This window comes from Hemitrygon akajei, chromosome 4 (genome assembly GCF_048418815.1).
Source record: "Hemitrygon akajei chromosome 4, sHemAka1.3, whole genome shotgun sequence".
NCBI lineage: Eukaryota > Metazoa > Chordata > Chondrichthyes > Myliobatiformes > Dasyatidae > Hemitrygon > Hemitrygon akajei.
Window position 1 is genome coordinate 168256060 of NC_133127.1, and position 27269 is coordinate 168283328.

At 38.7% G+C, this 27269-nt stretch overlaps 1 protein-coding gene across 3 annotated transcripts in view; it reads right to left on the bottom strand.

Moving 5' to 3' along the window:
• Positions 1-26773, bottom strand: part of LOC140726920 (periostin-like) — a 66060-nt gene extending 39287 nt beyond the window's left edge. Inside the window, exons 1-8 of one of the 3 annotated variants that reach the window (XM_073043924.1) lie at positions 26527-26773; positions 26219-26317; positions 13182-13246; positions 11828-11985; positions 11046-11210; positions 8797-8943; positions 7134-7275; positions 5070-5282 (exon numbers count right to left, since the gene is read on the bottom strand). In XM_073043924.1, the coding sequence (XP_072900025.1) occupies positions 5070-5282; positions 7134-7275; positions 8797-8943; positions 11046-11210; positions 11828-11985; positions 13182-13246; positions 26219-26317; positions 26527-26645 (1108 nt within the window). In that variant the 5' untranslated portion in view covers positions 26646-26773. The remainder of the gene's footprint in view (positions 1-5069; positions 5283-7133; positions 7276-8796; positions 8944-11045; positions 11211-11827; positions 11986-13181; positions 13247-26218; positions 26318-26526) is intronic. The other 2 variants (XM_073043925.1, XM_073043922.1) reach the window with 2 other exon arrangements.
• Between the last annotated feature and the right edge of the window lie 496 nt (positions 26774-27269).

Sequence of the window (27269 nt, forward strand, 5' to 3'; positions counted from 1 at the left end):
TGAAGGTGGATAAATCCCCAGAGACTGACCAGAAGTACCCAAGGATTTTATCAAAACAAGACAGGAGATTGCAGTAAGTATTTTCTATATAGACTTCGGCAAGACCTTTGACGATGTTCCACATGGTAGGCTGCTCTAGAAGGTTAGAACATATGGGATTCAGGGCAAGTTAGCAAATTAGACATCAAATTAGCCAGATGGTGGGAGGCAGAGGATGGCAGTGAAGGGTTGTTTTTCTGATTGGAGGCCTGTGACCAGTGGCAAACCTTAGGGTCTGAAGCAGGGTCCTCTGTTGTTTGTCATGTATATTGATTAGGATGAGAATGTAAGTGGGTTTGGAAATGGCACCCAAAATAGGCAGTGAAGAAAGTTGTCCAAGTTTGCCACATGATGGATCAACTTGAAAAGTGGACAAGGACATGATAGATGGCATTTGATATGAACAGAATGCAAAATGATGCACTTTGGGAAGCTAAACCAGGGCAGAACATACACAGTAAATGGCAGGACCATGGGGGGTGCTGTTGAAAAGAGAGAATGCGGTGTACAAGTATGTAATTCCTTGAAAATGGGATCAGATGTACACAGGATGGTGAGGAAAGTATATGACATAACTGCCTTTATCAGCCAAAGCATCAATTAAGAGTAGGAAAATAGTCTTAAATTTGTGTAAGATGCTAGTTAGGCCTCAGTTAGAGTATTGCATGAACTTCTGGTTATCAGACTGTAGGAATGGTGACGTTAAACTGAGAGAGCAGAAAAGATTCACAAGGATGTTACTTGGTTTGGGGGGGGGGGGGGTTTAAGTTACTTGGAGAGATTGAATATGCCAAGGCTATTTTCTCTGGAGCAAAGGATGCAGAAAGGAAACACGATAAAGCTAGATAAAATTATTACAGGCAGGCAAGGTAGGTAGCCAGTGTCTGTTTCCCATGGTAGAGATGTCTAAATGCAGATGACACAGATTTGAGGGGACAGGATAAGGTTTTAAAGCAGATCTGAGGAATAAATGTTTTGCCACAAGTTGTAGTTGGGATTGGCAATGAATTGCTAAGGAGGTGGTGGAGGCAGAAGCAGTAGCAGCATTTTAGAAACATCTGGACAGGTATGAATGAGGAGGACACAGAGGGATACGAATTAATGCAGGCAAGTGGGATTAGTATGAATAGGTATTGTATGGATGGTCAGCATTGTCACAATGTTCCAAAGGGGCTACTTTTATGCTGTACAACTTAATGACTATGATAAAGAAACTGACTTTGAATGTATACAATTCCATTCATAGTGAACAACTTGTGTTGCATTAATAAAAGCTTTTGAGTGCAATGGAATCACTGGATTTCCAAAAACTTCACTAATTATTTAGATATATTACACACTTAATAGGGTTTTCTCTTGATAAAGTGTTTTATAATGAACAGCCAGTTTGATTAGAGCAATAAGGACTAGATGTCATGGCAAAACTTCCAGTCAAAGCACTACCATCTGTTAAAATATCTCTTCAGCTGAGCAAGCACCATCCCCCCCTCCCATCGAGATATACACATTAACCCTGCTTTGAGAGGTACTGATGATCTCTAGACCCAGCATTGTTTAATCTGCCCTATTATAACTATAATCTTGACTCCAAAACATCAGTGTAAACTAAGTTTTGCCGCATTAAAATCAAATTTGAAGCCCTCAACCACATGACAATAACTGCTCTACTCAGACAGTTCCCCACAGAATACCTGTCAACTCACAGCTTACAAGAGACATATAGCTGCTTCTAATCTGCCATAAGTAGTCACTGTAAAGAGACTCTTAGCTTTTCTACCAAAAAGAACCAGGAATAACAGCAATGCGATCGAGGAGATAATCAATGAACACAACATAAGATGATCTTGTACTGGAAGTTCCAGTTTACTCCAGGGAGAATAAACCCTCTATAGGCATGTGAAGGCGAAACTCACATGGCCCACCCTACAGAGAGCCAAGAATGGAGATGAACTCATCGAGGACAGAAGGGTAGTCGATATTTACTGGAAAGAACACTTTGAAAACCTTCTCAGCTGTGACTTTGTTCCCGATGCAAGTGCTCTGAATTTCATCCCACAGCAACCTAATTCTTCCTAGCCATGCTGCTATTCCCAACCAGGAGTGAAAAGGACAAATCTGTTGGAATTCTTTGAGGAAATTACAGGTAGAATTCAAAAATCAAAGATGCAAAGGGACTTGGGAATCCTTATGCAGGATTCCTTTATGGTTAAATTGCCAGTTGAGTCAGTTGTAAGGACAGCCAGAGCAATATTGACATTTATTTTGAGAGAGTTAGAATATACAATCAAGGATATAACACTGAGGCTTTATAAGCCATTGGTCAGACTGTATATGGAGTATTGTGAACAGTTTTGGGCCCCTTATCTAAGAAAAGATGTGCTGGAATTGAAAGAGGTCTAGAGAAGAATCATGAGAATGATTCCAGGAATGAATGGGTTAATGCATGAGGAGTGTTTGACGGCTCTGGGCCAGTACTTGCTGGAGTTCAGAAGAATGAGAAGTAATCTCATTGAAACCTATCGAATCTGTGGAATACATTGCCATGCACGGCTGTGGAGGCCAAGTCATTGAGTATATTTAAAACAAAGGTTGATAAGTGGAGGGTGTCAAAGACATGATGGAATAGCAGAGCAGGCTCAATGGGCCGAATGGCCCAATTCTGCTCCTTTGTTTTATGGTCTTAATTCCAAGTCAAAAATAACAAGGCCTGAAGAACAGACAGTATACCTGCTGAAATCCTAAAAACCAGCAGTGAAGAGATTAAATTACACATCCACTTCTAGGAAGTGTAGGATTTTCCAGGGGCCCTCTGAAATGCTGTAATCACGATGACCTTCAATAAGGGAGACATGTAGATTTATCTGCTGTCCTCCATAAGAAACTTCAAAGACTGGGTCCTCCTCAGGCAAATTCTCTGAGTGATCGGAGAATTGCTCCCAAATCTCAGCTAAGATTTCATTCATCTACAGGTACTGCGATCCTGATTCTCACTGTGCAATGATTATAAGAAAAAAAGTGGGGGAGGAGCACCAGCCACAATATCAGGTTTTCTTCAACCTCACACAAGCCTTTGACCCTAATTTATATTTGTGCCATGTCCATGTCAGATGTGAACCATGTTTCTAACCAGTGGTTAAGTCAGTGAGCCAATCTCAGCCATGTCAAACAAGGCTGTGCAATTGTCCCAACACTGTTTATCGGTTTTATTCTCCTTCTTGCACCTCACCTCTGTGAAACAGAGCTAATACGAAGAGCAAATGATGATCACACTCTAGAACCAGGAGTCAAGTTGAATATTGGAGGCTGAGTTCCAAGATATTGTAACTTCATTTGTCTAAGCATAGGACAGGATGAACCTAACTCTCAGTATTTGAATGTCAAGGTCCTCCACCCACCTGGCGCTACTGCATCAGACTGTCCTCCAACAGAGTTTACAGCAAGATCCTAGAAAACATACATCTCTCTCATACTTTGAGAGCCACCTCTCATCATAGGCAAATATTTTTGATGAAATTCATTACTACTGCCAATGTACCAGCAGAGCCTTTGGCAGAGAGAGAAAATGGTGTTCATAGGAAGGCCATTTGGCCCATCGAGCCATTCAATATCATGTCTGATTTGGCCATGGATTCATCTCTACCCACCTGTCTTTTCCTCATAACCCTTAATTCCCCTACTATGCAAAAATCTATCCAACCTTGTCTTAAATGTATTTACTGAGGAAGCCTCCACTGCTTCATTGGGCAGAGGATTCCACAGATTCACCACCCTTTGGGAAAAGCAGTTCCTTCTCATCTCCATTCTAAATCTACTTCCCTATGAGGCGATGTCCCTAGTTCTTTACTGCCTCTATCTTATCTATACCTTTCATAATTTTATATGTTTCTATAAGATCTACTCTCATTCTTCTGAAATGTTCGAATGTTAACAACTAGGACCCAACACAAGAATAATCATCTACTAAGAGCATTAATCCATGCCTACAATTATGTTTCTGAGGTGTGCAAGGCATTGCAAAAGTACTACCACTGTGTCCATAAAATCCTCCAAATTCTCTACCATTGAGATTCTAGTTACTACATTTGGCAGTGAACAGAATTCCAAATGCAGAGAGAAAAGTATTCAAGGAGTTTTATTAAAGAAATGCAACATTCTCAGTGGACCAAGATTGGTCAAAAGTGGAGAAGGATCATTCAGAATGGCAGTGATTATGTGAGGCCATTCATCAGAAGCACACAGAGGCCCTGTGGATGGGGATCACCACCTCACAAATTACACAATGGACCACCCACTCCAGTAGCAACTTTCTGCCCATCTTTGAAATAACCTGCCGTTGCCACCTTAACCTTATTCACTGCCTCAGAACTCAGTAAACTGGAGTGGAATTAAGTCATTCCCGATCTGGAGAGATTGCCTAACAAAAAGGGCACTCATGAGAAAATGATGCATTGCACTACTGAAAATCATTGGGCACAACTCTAAGGCCAAATGGCCTAAATGTCTGTATGCCAAAATATAGAAGTCCTGCATTTACGTATTGCAACCCAAGTGTACAAACAGCAATAATACCTGGATGATAGCTCCAGTCATTTGGAATTCTGTTCACTGCCAAATGTAGTAACTAGAGCTATCATCCAGGTATTGGAATTGCTTCAGCTCTTACTGACCTACTCATTCCATCTCTTTAGAAATGGGTACAAATCTAACTAATGTTTTACCCATTCTAAGGATATTTGTGCTATTGTAAACTAAATGGGACTGCAGCATTGCCTGCCCTTGTGTTAAAAAAAAACTCTATATGGATTAAATTTTCAAAATGATATATTTTCCATGAATGTAAATTTTATACAGAAAGCTATTAATATTTCAAAATGCACAACGTACTCATTTCAGACTAAATGAGAATTTATTGCACTTATTATTTACTTGTCAAACTAGAAAAGCAACAGTACATTTGGAAAATATACAAGGAAGGAAAGAAACACATCACAGTTAACTGCATATGTAAGCCATTATCTGTCGTCAATTACCTGCATCGGGAATCAGCACTTGATCAATTAAGTGGATCACACCATTGGTTGTCACAATGTCTTTACGATTTACCATCCGATGTCCATTAATAGTCAGACTATCACCCTCACATCCAATCTCTATATTTGATCCTTCCAAGGTTGTGTATGATGAACCATGCATGATAGCTTCTGAACACTGGACAGAGTCAAGAATGTGGTAATTTATTAGAGCTAGAAGAGAATAGCAGAAGGTTAGGAGAGTATTCAAAAAGTGACACACAGGTTTCAAGTTTAATTTAATCTGATGCACAAAACTAGGAGATGCATTATTTAAGCAGATCCATTATAACCAGTCAATAGAAGTCATAAATACAAATCAAACATTACCATTTGAAACATGTTTATGAGAGATTCAATTCCTAATTCTTTTAAAATCAAATTCATTACCAAACTGGGGATTTAGCACAAATCAGCAGCAAAAGCTTGGAATGATCCTAAGACTGTAAGGTTGAGAATTACTGTGATACTGGCTTCCATGGGCAAGGCACATGGGTGAAGTAAAACCTGAGAGGGTCATGGATTTCAGTGAGGATATATAATGCAGTTTGAGGGTGGTCGTCTGATCAAGATAGTTGTTAACTATCTCAAAGATGGCACTATTTCAGGAGAAATGGAGTTGGTTCTAGTTGGGTGTTCTTGAAGTAATGAGAAGTCATTGAGGTTGAGATCCATTTGCTGACAAATTTTACTGCAGTTGATATCACTTGAGAAATTCTACACTGGAAATAAGGTGCTGGAAAGAGAGAAAATCCTAAGTATGAGGCCAAAAATCATCATATATGCAAGGACTTTCAAAAAGAAGTGTGCAAAACTGTTCTGTACTAGATTTTTGAGTTGCACAGCCCTTTGTTGGGTGCTGATGAAAGGAATATCTAGGATGATATATAATGTCTAGAAAATCATAGGCAGATAAAGTTTAAATAGATTTTAATGTATTTTCTAGAGCATTTATAACTCATTGAAATGCTAATCTGACAATGTGGAAACAGGATTATTGTATGTGGAGAGCCACCTACTTGGAAAATTTTAGAAAACTTCAAAATTTATCAACAATACAAAAGCTGGAGTTAATCACTAACTTTTTTACAATGTAAATCACGAACTTTGTATGTGCTATGAATGTTTAGTGCATTTTGCCCAATTATGCTACTAGTCCCACTGATTTTCCTGGTGTCACTCACACATGCCATGATGTCATCGAACAGGAATCCAACCATTTTCTATCCACAATCCGAAAGGCATATTAGTCTAATACGTTATGATTACTGTCACACTCCTACAACTTTCAATGGCTTTGGCCACTCTCAGTATGGGATTCCCATACGTACAGACCATTGCATGGGATTGAATGGTGACCACCACCCTCCAATAGTGCATATTGCCGTAGGACCATGGCTGCTATGGGAGACCTACTTAAAAGCAAAGGTCCCTTGTGGTCAGTGTCAGAATGATACAGCAGCTGTAGGCTGGTGCAGAAAAACTTTCAGGTCATGTTTCAATGAAAGAAAATGACTGCAAACTACTTGAACCATTTCTCAAAAACATAACAACTTTTGGCAGAGTACCTAATTAGGTATTAGAGCCAAATTAACATTAACACACCAATTAACACACCCAAAATGAGTGCAATCTAATTTCTGTGCTAAAATGGCTAATTTATTATTTAAACTTCATTTATGTAACACTGTGATCAAAGGCAAAAAAATGTTATGATGGGCTGAAGATGTTGATTTTACAAAATGAGTGATGGCATGTTATGTGCCTCTTTGAGATCTCTCACAATGTTTTCCCTATTAACTTCAATTAATTGCTATCAGCCATTTTACACCATGCACAGATTTGCATTCATGTGTTAATTAGGTCAGGAAATTGCTTTAACATGTCTGAAGTGCAAACCACCAAAACAAATTGAGACAAACTGGAATGCAGGCATAATGCCAAACACATACACAGGGCAATCCAAATGATTGCTTTGAGAACAAGTCAGTCATTTGTTACACTCCACAACAATTAACAAAGTACCTTCCAGCGCCACGGGGTCTCTCGTAATGCGTTCTAGAACTTCTTGTGGAAGCTTGCCAAAGGCTTCATTGGTTGGAGCAAAGATTGTGTAATAGCCACTTTTGCTAAGGGTTTCAAACAACCCTGAATCAGCTAAAGCAGTCTGGCAAGAGAAGAGTTAAATTCACAATGCATTATACAGTTGACCCTCCTTATCCGCAGGGGATTGGTTCCGGGATCCCCCGCAGATACAAAGATACAAAAAAAAACGCGAATGCTTAAGTCCCTTATTTAACCCGTCTCAGTGCGGTGGACTTTAGGACCCGGCAGAGTTCGGGACCTGCCACCCGCACTGTTTCCGTTCCGGAAAACGATCACGATTGAAAATAAAGTGGAAATAATAAAGCAATCGAAAAAGTGTTAGGCTACAGTTGGTCAACGATCAGAACAATTTTAGAGGATAAAGTGAGAATAATGGAGCATGTGAAGGATCTGCCCCGATGAAAGCTACAATTATTACTAAGCAACGCAGTGGTTTAATTATTGAAATACATATGTTTCATATGTGTTTTATATGCATAGAAAGGTAAAATATATACTAAATACTAAGACAAACGTGTGACTAACTGATGCTAAATAACACCGGATGTACCTGTTCTGAATTAGAGAACTTCTGTTTTTTTTTAATTCCCGATTTGCGGTAACTTATGCACATCCTTCCGTATACTTTAAATCATCTCTAGATTACTTATAATGCCCAAAACAATGTGAATGCTATGTAAATAGTTGTTATACTGTACTGTTTAGGGAATAATTACAAGAAAAAAAGTCTGAACATGCTCAAACAACAAGTGCTGGAGAGAGAACTTCTGGGTTTTCCCGATCTGTGGTTGGTTGAATCTGCACATGTGGAACCCGCGGATAAGGAGGGCTGACTGTGTTAAGAAACTCTTGTACTAATGTTTTTCTTGGGTTCTATGTATAAACATTTATCTGTGTATCAATAATCTAATACAAAAACAGAGACTATATTAAAAATAGTTTCTGCATTAGTGTTTAGAGTTTTTGATAAAATAAATGGCTCCCTTTATGCCAAAATACACCATCATTTCATTGAGAAAAACCATTAAAAATCAACATCATGATTTCAAAGACTACTAGAGAGGTAAAGAACAACAAATAATGCAGATTATGTGTTTAGTTCCCATAACATTAAAATCCATTCTAGATTAAGTAGTTATTCAATCAGATAATTGATATGTCACCTCTGATCAGTTAATGAGACTCATCCCAGAATCATAAAATGTTTCAGTTTTGATGACTGTGTGTCACTTTGTATGATTGGTGTTTCAATAATATACAAACTTTATGATGCATGATGTAGCATCAGAAAGCCGAAGAGAGATACAGCAAGGACACAGGCACTTCAGCTTATTGACAACATACCGGCAACCGCCCACTTCACACCAATCCAACATTAATCCCATGTGTAACTGATGCACTTTTGTTTGCAACTTCTTAAAGGTTTTTAGTTAGTATGATTTGTAACGCTATTTAAAATACTATCTCATCAAAGACAATTAATCTATGTTCCTCCTGCATTTTGTGTGTGTCGCAATTAATCTGTGATTTTGTTGTATAAAAATCATATTTAATATGGATTTTCTGCCATTTATCATCTTACCTTAAAAGTTCGAAGCTCGTCAGTATTTTCAATGACTTCTTCTAGGGTATTAGTGACTGACCTAATAACTCGGTCAATTACATGTACGATGCCATTAGTTGCAATTTGATTTGCATAAATTATTCTGGCGCAGTTCACTGTAACAACCTGCAAAGGATACAGAAAAGCAAGAAGTTCTTCAATTAGCTTTTTTTGATATACTTACAATATTCAGATATTTTGAAAGTAATTTCATATTCTCCAGGAATGATTAAAGTTATTAAAAAATGGGGAAGTGCTGGAAACACTTAGCAGATCAGGTAGCATCCTCGGAAAGGAAACAATGTTAATGTTTAAAATAAGACCCTTTGGCTAGCCCCAATCCTTCAACAGAAGGATCTTGGACATCAAGTCTGTGCATGTGTCTGGTCTGCAGATGCTGTCTGAACTGCTGAGATTTTCCAGCAGTTTGTTCTGGCAGTTTTATTTTCTCATTTAGAGTCAAATATAATCTCCCTACAAATGCAAGAGTATGTCCCAGGAATAATTGATTTTTTCCCACTGTTTTCCTCCATGGCTTTTTTTGTGGCATCATCTTTTTCCCACCTGCCCAAGTTCTAGATACACCATCATTTTCTTTGTACACAGACCTTATTATCCAGTTCCTAAACTCCTATTATAATCATAAGCTTATGTTTAGACTTGTAAACTTTCTCCAAAAAACAGCTAAAAAGCAACTGTTAGTACTGTACTAAATATCAAAAGGAAATTTTGATGAATATACCCATATCCTGTGGTAAGAGAGTATAGTAAGACTATAAGACATAGACACAGAATTAGACCATTTGTCTCATCGAGACTGTTCTGCCATTCAATTATGGCTGATCCTTTCTTTCTCCCTCTTCAGCCACGCACTCCGGCCTGAGTTCAAAGCACATCAATCTTAATGAAGGGGAAAATATGTGACTGCTCTTCCATGTGGAGCAGCATTTCTAAATAAACTCCAGGTATTCAAAGATCAGCTCCAGGAATGCTGGTCTGTAAAATCTATCCATGCACTTGATAACAAACAGTCATGCCAGTGTGTTACCATTAACAAACTGAAAAGGCAGTAGTTATTGATGATGCCATTAATCTTTTCTTTACAGGTTGGAATTTCAGTACAGATAGAGATTGAGGTTATGAGAGACTCGAGCCTAGTCAGTAGCAGGAATTGTACTATAGAGGCAGAGTAAAACATCCTCATAAAGTTATAGAGCATGGATACAAGCCCTTCATCACAACCAATCCATGCTGGCCATCACCAAACTAATCCCAATTTCCTGTGCTTGACCTATATCCATTAAAGCCCCATTCATCCATGTACCTTTTCAAGAGCTTTTTAAATATTACTACTGTACCTGCCTTAACCACTTCCCCTGGCAGCTCATTCTATACTCATCACCTTCTTTGTGAAAAAAGTTGCCCTGCAGGTACTTTTAACCTTTCCCTTCTCACCCTCAACCTCATTTTGGACACTCGTACCCTGGGGGAAAAAGACTGTTATCATCCACATTATCTGTGTTTCTCATAATTTTAAACACTGATAAAGATTGTCACACATTCTATTATAGAAGCAATACAAACTTGGCCCTCTACTCCTGGCAACATCTTGTAAATTTTTTCTGCTTCAGTTTAACTATATTTTCCTCTAACAACTGGATTTCTACGCAAAGAATTCTTCCATGAGAATTTTGTGGAAAGACATTCTGGGAACTAAGAAGGCTAGTAAACTTAAAATATTATGGGGGGGGGGGTCTTAAAATAAAATCCAGTTCCATGCTGTCCATTGACTTCTTTGATGCAATAAGAGGGGGTGTAATGATTGGCCGTGATGCAATGAGAGGGGTGTAATCATTGGCCACGATGCAATGAGAGGGGTGTAATGATTGGCCACGATGCAATGAGAGGGGGTGTAATGATTGGCCATGATGCAAAGAGAGGGGGTGAATGATTGGCCAGAGCACTTTTACATCTGAATCACCAGGTCAGCATCTCAGTAACTGCCAACCCTGAAATAAAGGCAAAGTATTACCAATTAAAGCAGCAGATGAAAAAGTAACATCCTCTGGGCCAATAGTTGACAGTTCTAATTGTAAAAACATTAGCACCGGAGCTTTAGATGAAGCTTAATCAGGGAGTCAGTAACTTGAAGAAGAAAGAAATATGTTCAAACACTCTGTATTTTCACACAATTAGAAGATGTAAAACAGTAATGACCACAAACCTACCCCATTTGGATAATGATTGACGAGAATCCCGAGGTCATTGTACATTGAGGTCACGGTCATTCCATTCTTCATATTCTTAGTTAATAAGCGGTAATTCACCATGTGGTAGTGTAAAGCATTGAGGAGTTCAATATTCACATTGCTTAGCAGTGCGTCACGTATCTCCTATTGAACAAATGGAAATGGCAGTTACTCAATTGTTCTTTTGTACCTGCAATCTACAATTTAATGTCCAAACTCAGATTTATTATTGTAAAGCCTTATTGAAGTAATAACCAAGACTATCCAATCAAAAGGCCTTACAATCAGTTATCAACAACGCCACATACTTTTTGACAATCACAGGCAACCTGTAATGTTTAGGCTTAGGCATCAGCACCTCCTTCTCCTCAATATCATCTCCATTCCCTTTGCTCCCTCTGCCCTGGTTAATTGTGCTTTCCATCACTCCAGCATGGACACTGCCATTGCTTTGTAGTTACTATGCCGAGCTAGCAGTCTAATCGAATGGTTTAATTCTGTTCATTTGCATGTTGTTTTTAAATAAACAACTTTTAATTTTTGGAGGGATTTCTTGAGGCAGTGTGCCCCAGTGTGGTTGGGATGACTACTCAATGATTAGTTCTATTAGCCCAGCTGCAGAATTTAAACCATTACCACAGCTATTCAAATGGACTCTACTGGGTTAGCTTATAATACCATCTTCACATAAATACAAAGTTTTGTTTTTAAATTGCCTTTTGAGCCTGCCATCTTTTGGAAATGATTTATAGAGAACTTACAAATTCCAGCAAATTCCAGGCATCGTTACTTGGTGCAAACAATGTGTAAGTTCCTGCTCCTTCAATCTCTTTCCTTAGGTTGGATCTATCTGCATAAGACTTTGTTTCTGTGGCACCCACAATGTTCAAAGTACCGTAGACGTGATCAATAGGGGCAGCTGTAAAAGTAAATAAGAAGGGGAGCGTTTTAGTCAAAAATAACATTTTAAAAATAGTAATCAGACTCCAGCTAGAGAACACTTAGCAGCCCTTGTTCCAGCCACAATGCAACTTCCTATTATGTGCAGGCCTGCATTAATAAGTGCTAGTCATTCATAATGTCTTCCTATTAAAGCCCAGTGAACTGTGCAGTTAGCAATGGCTACACTGCTACAATTATAAAGAGGAGCTAACAACACGAAGACAGTGTGTCATTAATGTTGATTCATAATTATTACAGTCATAGAAAAGTACAAACATAAGCAGACCCTTTAGCCCATTTAGTCTGTGCCAAGCCATTTAAACTGCCTATTCCCATTAACCTGCAGTGGGTCCATAGCCCTACCATCCATGTACCTACCCAAACTTCCTTTAAACATTGAAATTGAGCGAGCATGCACCACTTGCACAGGTAGCTTGTTCCACGCTCTCACAACCCTCTCTGAGTGAAGAAATTTCCTCTCATGTTCCCCTTAAACTTTTCACCTTTTACCCTTAACCCATGACCTCTAATTGTAGTCCCACACAACCTCAATGCAAAATGCCAGCTTGCACATACCCTCATAATTTTGTATACATCTATCAAATCTCTCTCAATCTTCTGCATTTCAAGGAATGAAGTCCTAACCTATTCAATCTTTCCTTATAACTCAGGTAACATCCTTGTAAATTTTGTCTGTATTCTTGCAACATTTTTTCAAGGCTATGGACTCAGGTTTCTTTTGTTCGACTTCAGACTTATAAGAAAAAAGTTAAGATTCAATTTTAGCAGAAGACTGTTACATTGTATTCAACCCCAGTGATACTATTCAGCATCCTAGATGCTTTTTTCTAAATCCCTTAAAATTACATCACTCGTGAACTGCTTCATTGAAATTAAGTCAAATGGATGCTGATGTTTTGAAAGTATCATTCAAAGTAAAGTGTTCTACACTGAGTCACTGGCCATTGTGTAGGATTAATTTTTGCTATTTCATTTACATTGGATCAAGGGCATTCATTTTGGAACCATGAGTTTCTGAATGTGAGAAGCTAATCTTCAACCCACCACAATCTGTTAGAATTATGAAGGTTTCATAATGTTTTCATATAACATGAAAGCTAATGTAAACATTTCTGAGGCAGAGCCAAGTTAAATACTTAGCATTATAATTACCTGCAGGGCACCCATTCAGTCCTTCAAGAGTCATGTATCCTGGGCAGCATTCATACAGGGTGATCCTGCAGTTAAAAGCAAATTAAAACATGAATGTAGAAAACACAAAAATTAATTTGATAAATTGCTTATAGATATTGTTAAAAGCTTTACTAGCAACAAACAATATGCTTGACATTAAGGAATGACTGACTTAGACCATAAGGTATAGGAGCAGAATTAGGCCATTTGATCCATCTAGTCTGCTCTACTATTTCATCATGGTTCATCCAATTTTCCTCTCAGCCCCAGTCTCCTGCCTTCTCCCCATATCCCTCCATGCCCTGACCGATCAAGAGTCCATCCACTTCTGCCTTAACTATACATAAAGGCTTGGTCTCCACAGCTGTCTGTGACAAAGAATTCCATAGATTCACCACTCTCTGGTTTAAGAAATTCTTCCTCATCTCAGTTCTAAAAGAATGCCCTTCTATTCTGGGACTTAACATGTTCTATGCACTGATATTGCTTGGTGAATGTAAGGCTGTTTTACAATTCCAGATCTCCAGTAGGAATGCAAGCTCCCACTACCGACCAAATGCTAACAGACTACTTTAGACCACTCACAATTTCCCATTCTAATATTGGAGTTTCTATTTTGCTTATGTTATGAATGTACCACAGCTCTGAGGGGCCAAAGGGTGCGGGGTAGCCCCCTCCTTTGTGAGAATCGCAAGATCACTATTGAGTCAATTCAGGAGACCCAGGAAATGAGAGAAAGACATGCAGAATCCACAAGGCGTTGGAATGTGTCTTGGCCTCCGAGAGGCGGACCCATTGATGCCGGCTATTGTCTCTTGGAGACGGACTTGTGTATTGCATCCTGTACGATGCATCGACACCCCAGGCAATGAACCAAGGGGGAGGTTGGTGGAGGGATTGCATCATCCCAACCTGATTGACACCTGAGACCCTGTGAGTCAGGATAAAAAGAGGGTCTGTGGGAACAGCCCCTCAGACGCACCAGAAAAAATGCTAGCGATCCCGTAATAGCAAAAAAAACCAGTGGGAAGGCCACGTGCATCCTTTTCCATTTGCCCCGGAATCGGTGGCCTTTACCACGGCAGAACGGTTTTTTTTAGCTAACAACGGGGAAATCAACTCCCAACGACTCTCGAAGGATTGACATCATAAAAGGAATGGGCAAGTTTTAACCCGTCTTTCTCTCCAACCAAAAAGCTGCAGCTTGAATGAACTTGAGTGACTTTTATATTTCCATCGGACAGTACATTATCCCCTAGACAACGATAGAGCTATTTCTTATTGATTATTATTATACCCGCACATTTAGATTTAGTATTGACGACGTATATTATCTGTATGTTTGCATTGATATTATTTTGTGTATTTTTATCAATAAATACTGTTAAAAATAGTACCATCAGACTTCAACGGACCTCTCTATCTTTGCTGGTAAGTGACCCAGTTACGGGGTACGTAACACTTAACTGTACTGTTTTGTGCCATTGCTGAAGTCCTGCCTGATACTGCCTGAGAATGCCACACTTAACCTTCATAAATGATCCAGCTACAGGAAGAATTCCCTCAGTTGATAAGCATTAGCTAAATCATAAATACAGTAAGATTTCCCATTTTTATGCTACCAAGCAAAAATATTCTAAAAGCCAGTTTAGGATTTCACTGTAACAAGCTCACTGACACAAAGAGATTTGATCAGCACTGTTGATTGTTACAGACTTCTTTTGTAGTAGAAATAAAATAAGGACTACATTAGAGATTCTAAAGAAAAAAAGCAATTGAGTCATGCTATTGAATCACTTAAATCATATAGTAAATATTGTGTGTTATGTCTTCAGCAAAATACCAGACAGGATTTTATCAGACAAAGCATCCATAGATTAGACATGTCTGGTTACAACAATGGGAAATTTAAGTCAACCATATGATTCACAGGTCAACTTTCATGGCGCACAGACTGCTTGCATATGTCCACAATTCATGTCATGCTGCTAAGAAGCAATTTAAACTCATACTTTGCAGGTGGGAGCTTGTGATGCACAACAAACCCAAATCAGACCACTTTTGTTATGTGCTTGAGCGCATGCCTAATTTAGAACAGCTGCTAACCTGATGGAAAAGGGCAGCTGCAAGAAACAAATAAATGACACAAAAAAAGATCAGTGTGAAAACGCACAACCAAATGATTCTCCTTTGAGCTTTTTTTTAAAAAAAACTGTTATTGATTAGGTTCACAGTCATGTCGCATTCCAAATTGTTAATGTTACTGCAGCAAGATGGGGTTAACAAGCTGCCTGCTAGGCTTTATTTTTCAAGTAGTGCCTCCTTTGGAAAACTACGGAAGTAAATATGCCACATCTGACTTTTGAGTAAAGAACATATTGGCACAGGAATTGGGATGTGACATATTCCATAGGCCACATGGTAGAGGGGCCACAATAATTATTTATTCTTCTCCCTCAACCTGACTATATTTTATTAGCACATTTAGACTTGTGAGTAATAGTGATCGCTCTCAGGTCACAATCCCCAAGATTGCTATCCTGAAGTTCACGGATACAGATCAAAGTTTCCTGAAAGGTTCCTGTGGCTGAGAATACTGGAGAGCAGAGGGATCATTTATGAGGTCTGGAGGGAAATTGTCCCCTGTAGAGTACTTGGTTTTAATAAGTAGCCTGGAGGCATAATGTTCTTTCCTTTTCCAAAATAAGGATCTGAATTCAGACTTTGGCAAAAAAAAAACTGCTGAAAGAACTAAACAGGTCAAGTAAAACCAGCAGATACAAAGGTTGATGTGTCAAGAACCTGCATAAGGACTGAATTCAAAATTAGCCTTTTGATAACAGTCTACAAAGGTCAATTAAAGGACTGATGGTGACTACCCTCCACTGGAAGAAATTAACTGCAACATGAAGGCACATACTGCAGTGAGCTGAAATTTGCAAAGGGATATCAAACTTACATTAAGCCTCCTATTTATATCTGCAAAACTGTCCAATGACTTTTCTAGATGGTCATGCTAGATTTGTGGAAGAACTCTAGTTTCTAACACAGAATAATCATGACTATTCAGCTAATGTTGTTGAATGAAAACAGATGATAATACAATGCTTAAAATTGTTGCTTGGTATATACTTGTTCTCTAAAGATACTCACCTATCTAGCAAACTCTAATAGCATTGAGAATCTCATTATCTAAGGCATAAAAAGAGGACATCACTGCAATCCCATTTCCTCAATTATTTTACAAGCAAACAATTTTCTCTAACAAGCCCATTGATCTGTGTTCCCACCCCCATTATCCAAGTTGTTCTATCAGTCATCTACATCAGCAGTTATCTACTGTGGTCAATTAACCTACTAAACAGCACACTTTTCAGATGCGGGAGGACACTAGAACACTGGGTGGAAACCCACTCGATCATGAGAAGAATGCAGAGGAGGAAGGAAAGCAATTTTTATGTCATGACTTTTGACTGATGTGATATTATTCTATATCTCACATGCCCACTTATCTTTGTAGATTCCGGAACATGTTTGGCACAGCTTTGTGGGCTGAAGAGCCTGTATTGTGCTGTAGGTTTTCTGTGTTTCTAACATTCCATTTTTAAGAGAGGACTTTAATGAGTATTAGCATGTATTATGAATTAAAAGCTATGTGTAAAAAAAGTCCATGTAGAATGTTTAGTGCCATAGAGACATACAACACAGAAAAAGCTCTCTTCCAGTGTGTCTTCCTGAGTTAGTCCCATTTACCTACATTTGACCTATATCCCTCTCCATGAACATATCCACTGCAGCTTTACCTGTCTTCGTCACTTTCTGGCAGCTTGTTCCACATACACCCATCACTTTATATGTAAAACACTTACCTCTTGGGTCCTATTTAACCATTTCCTTTCTCACCTTAAGTTCATGCTTTGTAGTTTTAGGCTCCCCTAGCTTGGGGAAAAAGTTCTCAGACTGTTATGACCATTCAGCATACTGAATCAAATTACTGAATTTCATTCATAATTTGTGATTTTATAATGTTATTTCCATGAAGCTATTATACTCAATATATAATTAAAAGCAGCAGCATAATGCTTTCACAAACAAGAGAAAATCTGCAGACACTGGAAATCCAAGCAACACACACAAAGTTCTGGAGGAACTCAGCAGGCCAGGCAGCATCTGTGGGAGAGTACAGCTGACATTTCATGCCAAGACCCCTCGGCAGGACTGGAGAAAAAAAGACGAGGAGTCAGAGTTAGAAGGAGGAGGAAGGGGAGGAAGGAACGCAATGTGATAGGTGAAACTGGTATGGAGGAGGAGTGAAGTAAAGAGCTGGGAAGTTGATTGTTGAAAGAGATAGAGGGCTGAATCTGAAGGATGAATCTGATAGGAGAGGACAGAAGGCCTGGGAGAAAGATAAAGGGGAGGGAGCACCAGAGGAAAGCAATGGGCAGGCTAGGAAATATGGTGAGAGAGTGTAAAAGGGATGGGGAATAGAGAAGAAAGGGGAGGGTCACTACTGGAAGGTTGAGAAATCGATGTTCATTATGCTTTAATAGTTTTTAAACTGTTAAGTTAATGAGCAAAAGATTGGTAAATGCCTCTTGCAACCTCAAAACTTCAGGGCCACTCTCCATGCAAACACTGTGTATATATGTATTCCAATGTGGCATTTGAATTTGAAGTAGACCATTAGTACCCTTGTGTATAATCTGGATTATATGAGTTGGACTGTTTTGATTAATAGAATATTGCAATAAATGCAATAAAGTTATATATCTGCAGAGAAAGAATGTTTAACTACTTTGTAGACCACCTGTTCCCAGCAGGAATGGTCTTTTGCTGCACTCAGACCTGTGGAAACTGCCTTGGCTATTTTGGAAGGAAGCCATCTAGAGAAGCAAGCCTACATTCCAGCCGGTTTTATAAGACAGCAGGAAATTTGGGAGGTGATATTATTTTCAGTAAGGTGCACATTTTTGTTTAGTAAAAACTTATGCAGAGAAGGAGTCACAAAATCATGATCTGTAAGACCAGATCCATATGTTCGACTGAGTGGCAGCAAGCAGGTAATTACCTCAGCAGAGGGCAACACAGATCTTGTGCCCAGATACAATTCTGTAGGAAACATTGAAGAGCAACCAAAGTCAATGGTTGGAAAAATGCTTATATAAATCTGTGACATAATGCATCAAACTAACTTATTTTATCATTGCAATGTAAACATCTTACTTCTCTTAGGACAAGAGTTTCCTTATCAACTACAAGTCAAATTTACCAGTAGACCAGAAAGTAAGGAGCCAATTTAGTAATAATAAACTTGGCAAAATTATTTCCTGAGTAGATTATCTTCCTGATTAGCTCACAAGAAAGGTTCTTCTAAATATTTCACAAACAAAACAGATAACCTGGAAACATCTGATGAAGGATACACTCAAACGTTAAACCTCATCTATTCCCTCTACAAATGACACTTGACTGTTGACAGCTTCCACCAATCTCCATTTTTAATTTAGCTTTCCAACATCTGTTGCAATTTACATTTAATTACAGATATTAAGTGTTGAAATGGTATTTGCTTGGAAGTTGATTTCCTGTTGTAGCAGTATTCAATGTCAAAAGCTTAACTAAGTCCAGATTTCACATGAGTCTATTTTTTTTTCAGTGATACTGATTATCTTCTTCTTGGACAGTCCCTCAGAAGTGAGGATGACTTGATTCCACTCCAGTTCTCAGGAATGGAAGATGCTTGTGCATGACCTTGGTTAACCTCGTTAGTTTTTTTTCGCACAGCAAACACCACAGGGACTTGATGGTGAGAGTTCTGGGTGCAATGCTCCATGATCAGATATGTGATACATTTCCACTACCATACTCAAATCAGCTACTGCAAATCTCTTAAGAACCCAAGCTTTGATGCATTTTGTTATCAAGGTATTTCATTTATCTTTAGAAAAAGTAAGATCGATTTTTACAGAGATGTTTGAAACATTCATATTGCCAAGGTGACATTATTGTCTGTTCAGGCTTCTTTAAAAGTCTCATGGAGACCGTATTCACCTTAATTAGTTTTGTTATTCATTGAAAGGTACTATATTACTATTTAAGGATAAGTGTTACTACCAGAAACCTAGAGATGTATAGAACCCCTGCAGGAGCAATTTACTGCTGAATGTTCTTCTCACTGAGCATTACCATGCCCCGTCTCTGTGTTTTCTACGTTAACTCATCAACACTATGATACACAATTACACGTGTGAATTGCATCACACTCTTCTTCTCCCCATTAATTTAATACAACTTGTGAAAAATTAAAATAAAAACAGCCTGCATATGCTGGAAATCTGAAATGAAATGAATCAGAAAATGCTGGAAACACTCAGCAGATCAAGCAGCGATTGTAGAAAGAGAACCGAAGTTAATGCTTCAGGTTGAAGACCTTCCATCAGAACTCTATCACAGTTCACACATCTTGTCTGTGTGCTTGTGAAGGTTTTTTCTTCCCCAATTTACCAGTATACCCTACAATCTCCTCATAGCTTCCTTTAGTTGTTTTTGTGCTTATGTAGATGGCATCCAGATAGTGCAAGAACAAGGGATGGCCTCGGAGAAAGATCCTAAGCAAATTTGGTCCCAAAGGCCGCCTTCTAGACCGCTTCTTGCCAGAGGTGGGCATCATCTGGCTCGTCTAAGTAAAGTCAATGGCAAAGCTCTGGGAAAGGTGGATAAACATTGTCATCCTGAGAAGGGGCAGAAGATTTGCTCCATGAAGTCAAAACTCCTCCCCCAAGAAAGAACCTCACAAATCCCTGGGTAGTTTGTTGCAGGACATAATGCTGGGAGACCTTCCTTCCATGACTCATAGCGGCAGATGTTTGAGATTCCACTGAAGTACTCGTGCGTTAATTGGATGTTACCTGAAGTGGATTCTTCTCTATGATACAGCGACTGAATGTTTTATAGTACTTTTTCATATGGCATTTGAAGATTTATATTTAGACTGTGGCTCCATTTTCACCAACATTCTTTGTTACTTCATTGAAAACTCAATCAAGTTATCAGGTAAGCATGTCTTTAATGAAATAATGCTTGTATTTTTAATCCATGGTTCCCAATAAAAAAATTGATGCAGTGATTTTGCTGTTATTAATTTAAACAAATTAACACATAGTTAATGACTTTATGTCTCTCTCCATTTTGTTGAATGTCATGTAATAATTTGCAATCCACCTGCCCTCTGGAAACACTGAAATATCCAAACTAGTATGAAAAGTCATGATCAGAGTTTCTGCCACTTTCATCATTACATCCTTTACTAATCATAGATGCAGTCCTCTACTGAGCTGGATTGGGAACTTCGAGTGATCCCAATCTATCTGGTCTCCAGTTTTTAATTATTTACATCTTACTCAATTTCCTATTCCCTTTGCTGCCATTACACCATTAAACATTCTCTCCTTTCCTGAAGATAGATGCATAGAATTCATACCCTCAGTCATGTCTTCTGAAACACAAGCATGAGAAAATCTGCAGTTGCTGGAAATTCAAGGCAAAACACACAAAATACTGGAGGAACTCAGCAGGTCAGGCAGCATCTTTGTGAATGTATAAACAGTTGACGTTTCAGGGTGTGACCCTTCTTCAGGACTGGAAAAAAGATGAGAAGCCTGAGCAAGAAGGTAAGGGGAGGGAGAGGAGGGGAGGAAGAAGCACAAAGTGACAGGTGATTGATGAAACCGGGAGAGGGGGAGGGGCTGAAGTAAAGAGCTGGTAAGTTGATTGGTGAAAGAGATAAAGTGCTGGAGGAAGAGAAATCTGATAGGAGAGGGAAGGAAGGGTAGGAAGAGGTGCACCGTGCCCCCTGAATCTGCTTTCACAGGAAGATTTATGTTTTTGACCTTAACTAGTCACAATTTTAACTGTGTGTACATTTATAAAACATTTGTTTCCATTTTGTAATGTGCTACTTTTCCAAATATTCCCACATAGCTCTTCATATATTTCTTCTCTTTTTCAGTTTGCTCAGTATGTTTGCCCATTGTATTCTTTGCTTGATATTTGTCAGTAATCTCTTTAATTTGTTCATAATACCCCTTATCTTTGTTGTCTAGAGAGCTCTAGTTTTATGTGCTAATATTTTCCACCTTATGAGAATGTGCTTGTTTTGGATTTGCTCTTTGCCCACCTTGAAATCTTTCCATTGCTCATTTGCTCTTTTTTGTAGCTAATTTTTGTTTCCTGTGCACGTGTGTTAGATCCACTCCCAAAGATCATGAGTGTGGCTCTCTTCCAGCTGGATATCTTCACCACTGCTTTCTCGTTGTTCTTTGCCAAAGTTATTTTAAATCTAATTTTATTATGATTGCTATTACTTTAGATGTACAACCACTTTTTAACAGTTTATAAATGCCTTATTTCATATGATTTGGAACGTATGACCTGAACCAGTAGCATGTACCGTGGAGACCACACGAACTGGTTTCATCACCGTCTGGTATGAAGGGGCCACTGCACGTGATCAGAAATAGCTGCAGAGGACTGTAAACTTAGCAGGCTCCATCATGGGTAGTATCCTCCCAGCATCGAGGAGATCTGCAAAAGGCAATGCTTCAAAAAGGCAGCATCCATCATTAAGGACCCCACCATCCAGGACATGGCCTCTTCTGATTGCTGTCATCAGGGAGGAGATACAGTAGTCCAAGCGCACACACAGACACTCTCAGTGTTTTAGGAACAGCTTCTCCTTCTCCACCATTAGATGGAACACTATGAACCCATGAACACTATGTCGCTATTTTTGCATTTTAGTGCACTATTTCTTTATTTTTAAATATTTCTATTGTAATTTATAGTACACTTTATATATGGTACTGTAATGCTACTGCAAAGCAACATGACTCACGTCAGTAATAATAAACCTGTTTCTACTAGGATTCTGATTCGGCAGTGAAATAGTTGGACATGTAATAGGACCATAGCCACCTTCTGTGCTACTTTATTCTATTAAGATGTGTTTTTTTTTACATACTCCTTTGCTGCTGAACCAGAAATAAACCGAGATTAAAAAAAAGTTCTGGTGTATAATCCTCCTTGTCCTCCCTTATAATTTCTCTCCAGTCTTTATCAGTATTTGCAATCTTTGTCATTACTGGTATTATTATTAGTTTTTTTTGACATCTTCTTTAGATTAGCTACACTAATCAGTGTGGCACGTGACCAAGTGGTTAAGGTGTTGGTCTAGTGATCTGAAGGTCGCTAGTTCGAGCCTCAGCTGAGGGAGCATGTTGTGTCCTTAAGCAAGGCACTTAACCACACATTGCTCTGCGATGGCACCAGTGCCAAGCTGTATGGGTCCCTTGGACAACATTGGTGGCGTGGAGAGGGGAGACTTGCCGTCTTCCATACAACCTTGCCCAGGCCTCAGTCATCATCAAAAATCGATGGACAGCCAAAGAAGAGAAGAGTACACTTATTTTAATATTCTGTGGTCTGTGGACACCACTCAGTACTATTATAGTACTTTTATATTCATATAAATGGGAGAATCACAGAAACAGACCCTTCAGCCCATCTCAGCTGTGTCAATTGTAATGCTGTCTACACAAATCACATTTGGTCACAATTGGCCCTTACCCTCTGTGCTTTTTCTATCCAGGTGTCTGTCCAAATGGCTTTAAACCTTGTAATTGTAACTCAATCTATCACCTTCTCTCACTTACCGAGTGAAAAATATTCCCCTCAGTTCTCCTCTAAATTTCACCCCTCTCACCTTAATCCTGTGCCCTCTAGTTACAGACTTCCCTATTCTCAGAAAAAGACTCAGATCAGCTATACTATCTACGTCTCTCAATTGTGTAGGCCTCTATTTCACTCCTCAGTCTCCTACATTCCAGTGAGAATCAACTCAGATTGACTAATCTCTTATAACCATAGCCCTCCATTCCAGTCAACAATCTCTCTGCACACTCTCTATTGCAACCACGTTGTTTGTTGTAGTGTGGTGACCAGAATTTTATGTTACTTCAAGTGCAAGTTATAGAACTATACAACTGTATTATCCTTGATCAATAATGTACCCCTTCAATCCTCTCTATCTTTCTTGCATCTCTAGTCCTCCTGAAATAATTGTAGATAGTAACTTTAATTTCTCTTTTATGTCCTTATTTAAGACAGATTTATGTCACAGCCAACATAGTAAAACCTCACCTTCTAGATGCAACATATAGATTGGCAAATGCATTTCAAATATTCTTCACTCACATGCCTTCCAGTGCTGCTCATCTCTTGACTATTCCTCTCCCCAAATTGTGTTTAAGATCAAGTATATTCAAAGATGGCAGAAAAATGAAAGTTGCTCTGAAAATTCTGAATGCTCAGCTCTCTCTGAGGAGTAGCCAATAAAGTGTAGAATTGCAATTTATTTAATTACTTTCTATCAGTTTTAAGTAATGCAGCATGACAAAATTGGTGCCTATTGGTTTAAATGTGCTTGAATGATTAGACAGGGATTTAGATTTCAATTGCACGTGATGGTGAACTAGGAGATATCATGCTTTTTATTTTGTTTTGGGGAATGTAACAATGCTTCCCTCAGGTTTGGAATGGGAATGAACTTGTAGTTCAGTGATGGTATGAGAATAAGTTACAGTGTTAAGCAATAATATATTCTTAATGATACATACAAAAAGCTAATGCATGATAACAAATTCTGTTGATTAAACAATATTTGTGCAATATTAAGCTGTTTATTTTAAATGAACTGATTTATATTTTTCTATTATATTGGTTACATCCATTGCTCACCTTTGACTACTTTCCATATTTCTTTATGAGATAGAAGCTGGCCATTTTAGCCAATGTAATCTACTTGCATTGACTTTCAGAATAATCCCATTACTCATTAGTTTTCACAATACTCCAGTCACATGTTCCCATCTATTTCTCTCAGATTCTATCACACTCCCACATTAGGCAATTCATATTAGGAAATTCCAACTGTGAGAGGAAGCTGGATCTCTTAGAGCAAACCCACACAGTTGTAGGGAGAATGTAAAAACTTCACAAAGTCAGCACTAGAGGTCAGGATCCAACCTAGTAGCAGCTCTATGAGCCAATGTCCCACCAATTCTCCCATTAACTGGGAACATTTGTAACCAAAAGCTCATCCATATCATTGTCTATTCCAGACTCATCATTTTAAAATCTGTCTAGCCAACTTCCACCTTCAACAAATTTCAGCTCATCCAAAGCAAGGATGTTCACATGATATATCACACAAACGTATGGTTGACTATTATTTGTTGGCTACCGATCTTTAAACATGTGATCTTTGGTTGGATCCGTTCCTAAAGGTTTAACAACATGAATGCATTCTACATAGATTGATTTAACACACAGAACAAAAGCATTTTATGTGTTTTCATTACATTTCTTTTCACAATTGTCTTCGTCATCTCAGTATAATTGATAATGGCACAGGGATTCCCAGGATTCCCAAAAGGTTCCTATTACCTCTCAAATATCTTTAGGATTTTCACTCGTACAATTGTTTTGACATGGGTTCTGTGCCTCTACCTAGGGTGTAGCAATACTATTCTGCTTATAGTTATTTTATTTTGATTTAGTGTGATTAACTCTTTGAGTGACATCAAAGTCGAAAGTTAGCCCCTGATGTTGATGACATGCAGATTGCATGCCTAATCACAGGTTGATTGCTGTTCCAATTAATATTACTTAATAGAAGCAGATGTTTTGTCAGGGTGCTTATTGGGCTGGCAAACTCATTTGTGATTGGGAAGAATAATAACCAATCTGAGAAAAGGCATAAGGACCTGAACAAGCAAGTACTTTCTTAAAAATTAGCAAAAACAGTACCCTGCTGATGATGAATTTAGGGGATACTCCAGGGTGATTGTAGGGGCATTTTCAACTGGACCTCAATACCTGAAGTTTAAACTTCTGAATAGTTTCAAGATTCCCACATCTGTGTAATTTTGTTTCACTCTAGGTCTTGTGTTTCTACCTTTATTTTGCTGTTGGTGACTGTGCTATCTACCCTTGGATGGGGCATCTGGAATTGCTTCTTTAAGATCCCTCCTCCTGGTTCAACCCCCTAGTATTCTTCCAACTATCTGGCTTCTTTAGTATGTAGCCTTTTCTAATTGGTGACAGCATCACTCTTAAGTCTTTCAGAATTAAAGTGCTGCTTGTTCTTACATCTTAATATAGAGTTACATGGCAAGGAAACAAGCTTTTTGGCCAATTTCTCCTTGCCAATCAAGATAACTTTCTAGGTTCATTCTGTTGCATACAGACGGATCTTGCCCCTCAGATGTCCTTTACACCTCTCCTCCTCACCTTAAACCTATGTTTTTAAAAAAAATTTTGGAAGCCCTACCCTGGGAAAAAAAAGACTGCAACCTTATCTATGCCTGTCGTGATTTTCTGTACATCTGTAAGGTATACTTTACAGACTCCTTTTCCGCAAAGAAAATTGTCCCAGTTGATCTAATGGCGCTTTATAATTCAACCGCCCAGTCCTCCGAACATAACGCTAATCATTTTGCAGCACTCTGCAATCTCGTCGGAACTAGGGGTGGGGTCTCACTCCTCCACTCACACCATCCCAGAGCTAAGTAACAAGCTAAACATGTATAGTCCCCTCTGAACAATGCTGTTTGGTTACAGTGCAATTTACATGATTTCAGTATTTCAACTAATATGACAATAATAAGCCAAATAACTTTTATATGAGTTACAATTGTTGTAAATACACATCTACTGGTTAATTTATGTATCTTCTCTGAAAAGTGAGGGCCATTTCTGGGCATCAGAAAATAAAATGCTTTGATAGATTAGTGTGACAAATTTTGACCCAAAAGGTTCTGTCAATACTCGATTCATTGAAACCACAGCAACTCATTCTATACATCCAACAGTTTGCACCCCGCCGAATGGAAGTTACCGCAAAGTCAGTCACCTTTCTGGCTAGGAACCGTTTGCTTGTACATGTGAGGCGCACTTACGTTTTCCTGCCGCAGATGGACTTGCGATACCAGTTTCTGCAAGTGCTGAAGTACTTCTTTTTAGTGCCGGACACTTGCTGAAGGGCGCACATATTAGGTCTGCAAATAGAAAAATGAAACGGTCAGTGATTAAACCGATTTTCATTAACGAGATTTTAAAATCGCTCACTAAACCAATTTCAAAATATTAAAGAGAATTATCTTAACATTTTAATTTGTTTGCAACAAGTAAATGACTTTTTGTATAATTATTCCAAATTCATGCCTTTCCAATTTATATTTTCAGATGAAATTTAATTGTCTCTTACCCCTTTTTCTTTGCTCTTATACGACTATGCATCAATATTTTGTCATAGTAAGATGAGTCGACTTGGTCAAAGGATGTTAAAACAAACAGGCTGAAGATGCTTAAAAATAAAAGCTTCATCTTTGCTCTGTCACCTTCGCGGCGCTGGAGTAGCACTGGCCAAGAACAAGGAGCTTTTATGGAACGGCTCAGCTCGGAGGAGGAACAGTACTGACAGACACAGCACAACACCCAGTTAAAGTGCAGCGAGATTACGGACAACAACGCTTTGTCGTTCACCTCAGATGGAACCAACGCCGCTAATTAATCACAGTCCTACAGTTTGCCCAGCTCCCACTAGAACAAACAACGAGGATACGGAATACCTACAAATTTACATATAGACCACAGTAATGGTTGCGCTTTTACTGGATTCAGGTCTACGAAACGGTAACTGCCGTTAAGAGCCGGTATTATTTGTTCATACAGATAACAATTACACTTGAGCCCAGTGCATTTTCCTCAACAGATTAGCTCCCCTTAGTATACTGTGTCGGAATCCAGATTCGGGCTTTTCTCAATTCACTTCAGGAACTCGAAACTTTATTATGGAGTCTATGCCTGGCGCTCTGCTCCCCTTTTAACCAAATACATTCAATGTAAACCAAATAGTGATTAGAAATGAACGTTAACGGTCAAACGAAGTTCAAAGTAAAATTTACTATCAGAGTGCATACATGTCACCACATACAACCCTGAGATTCT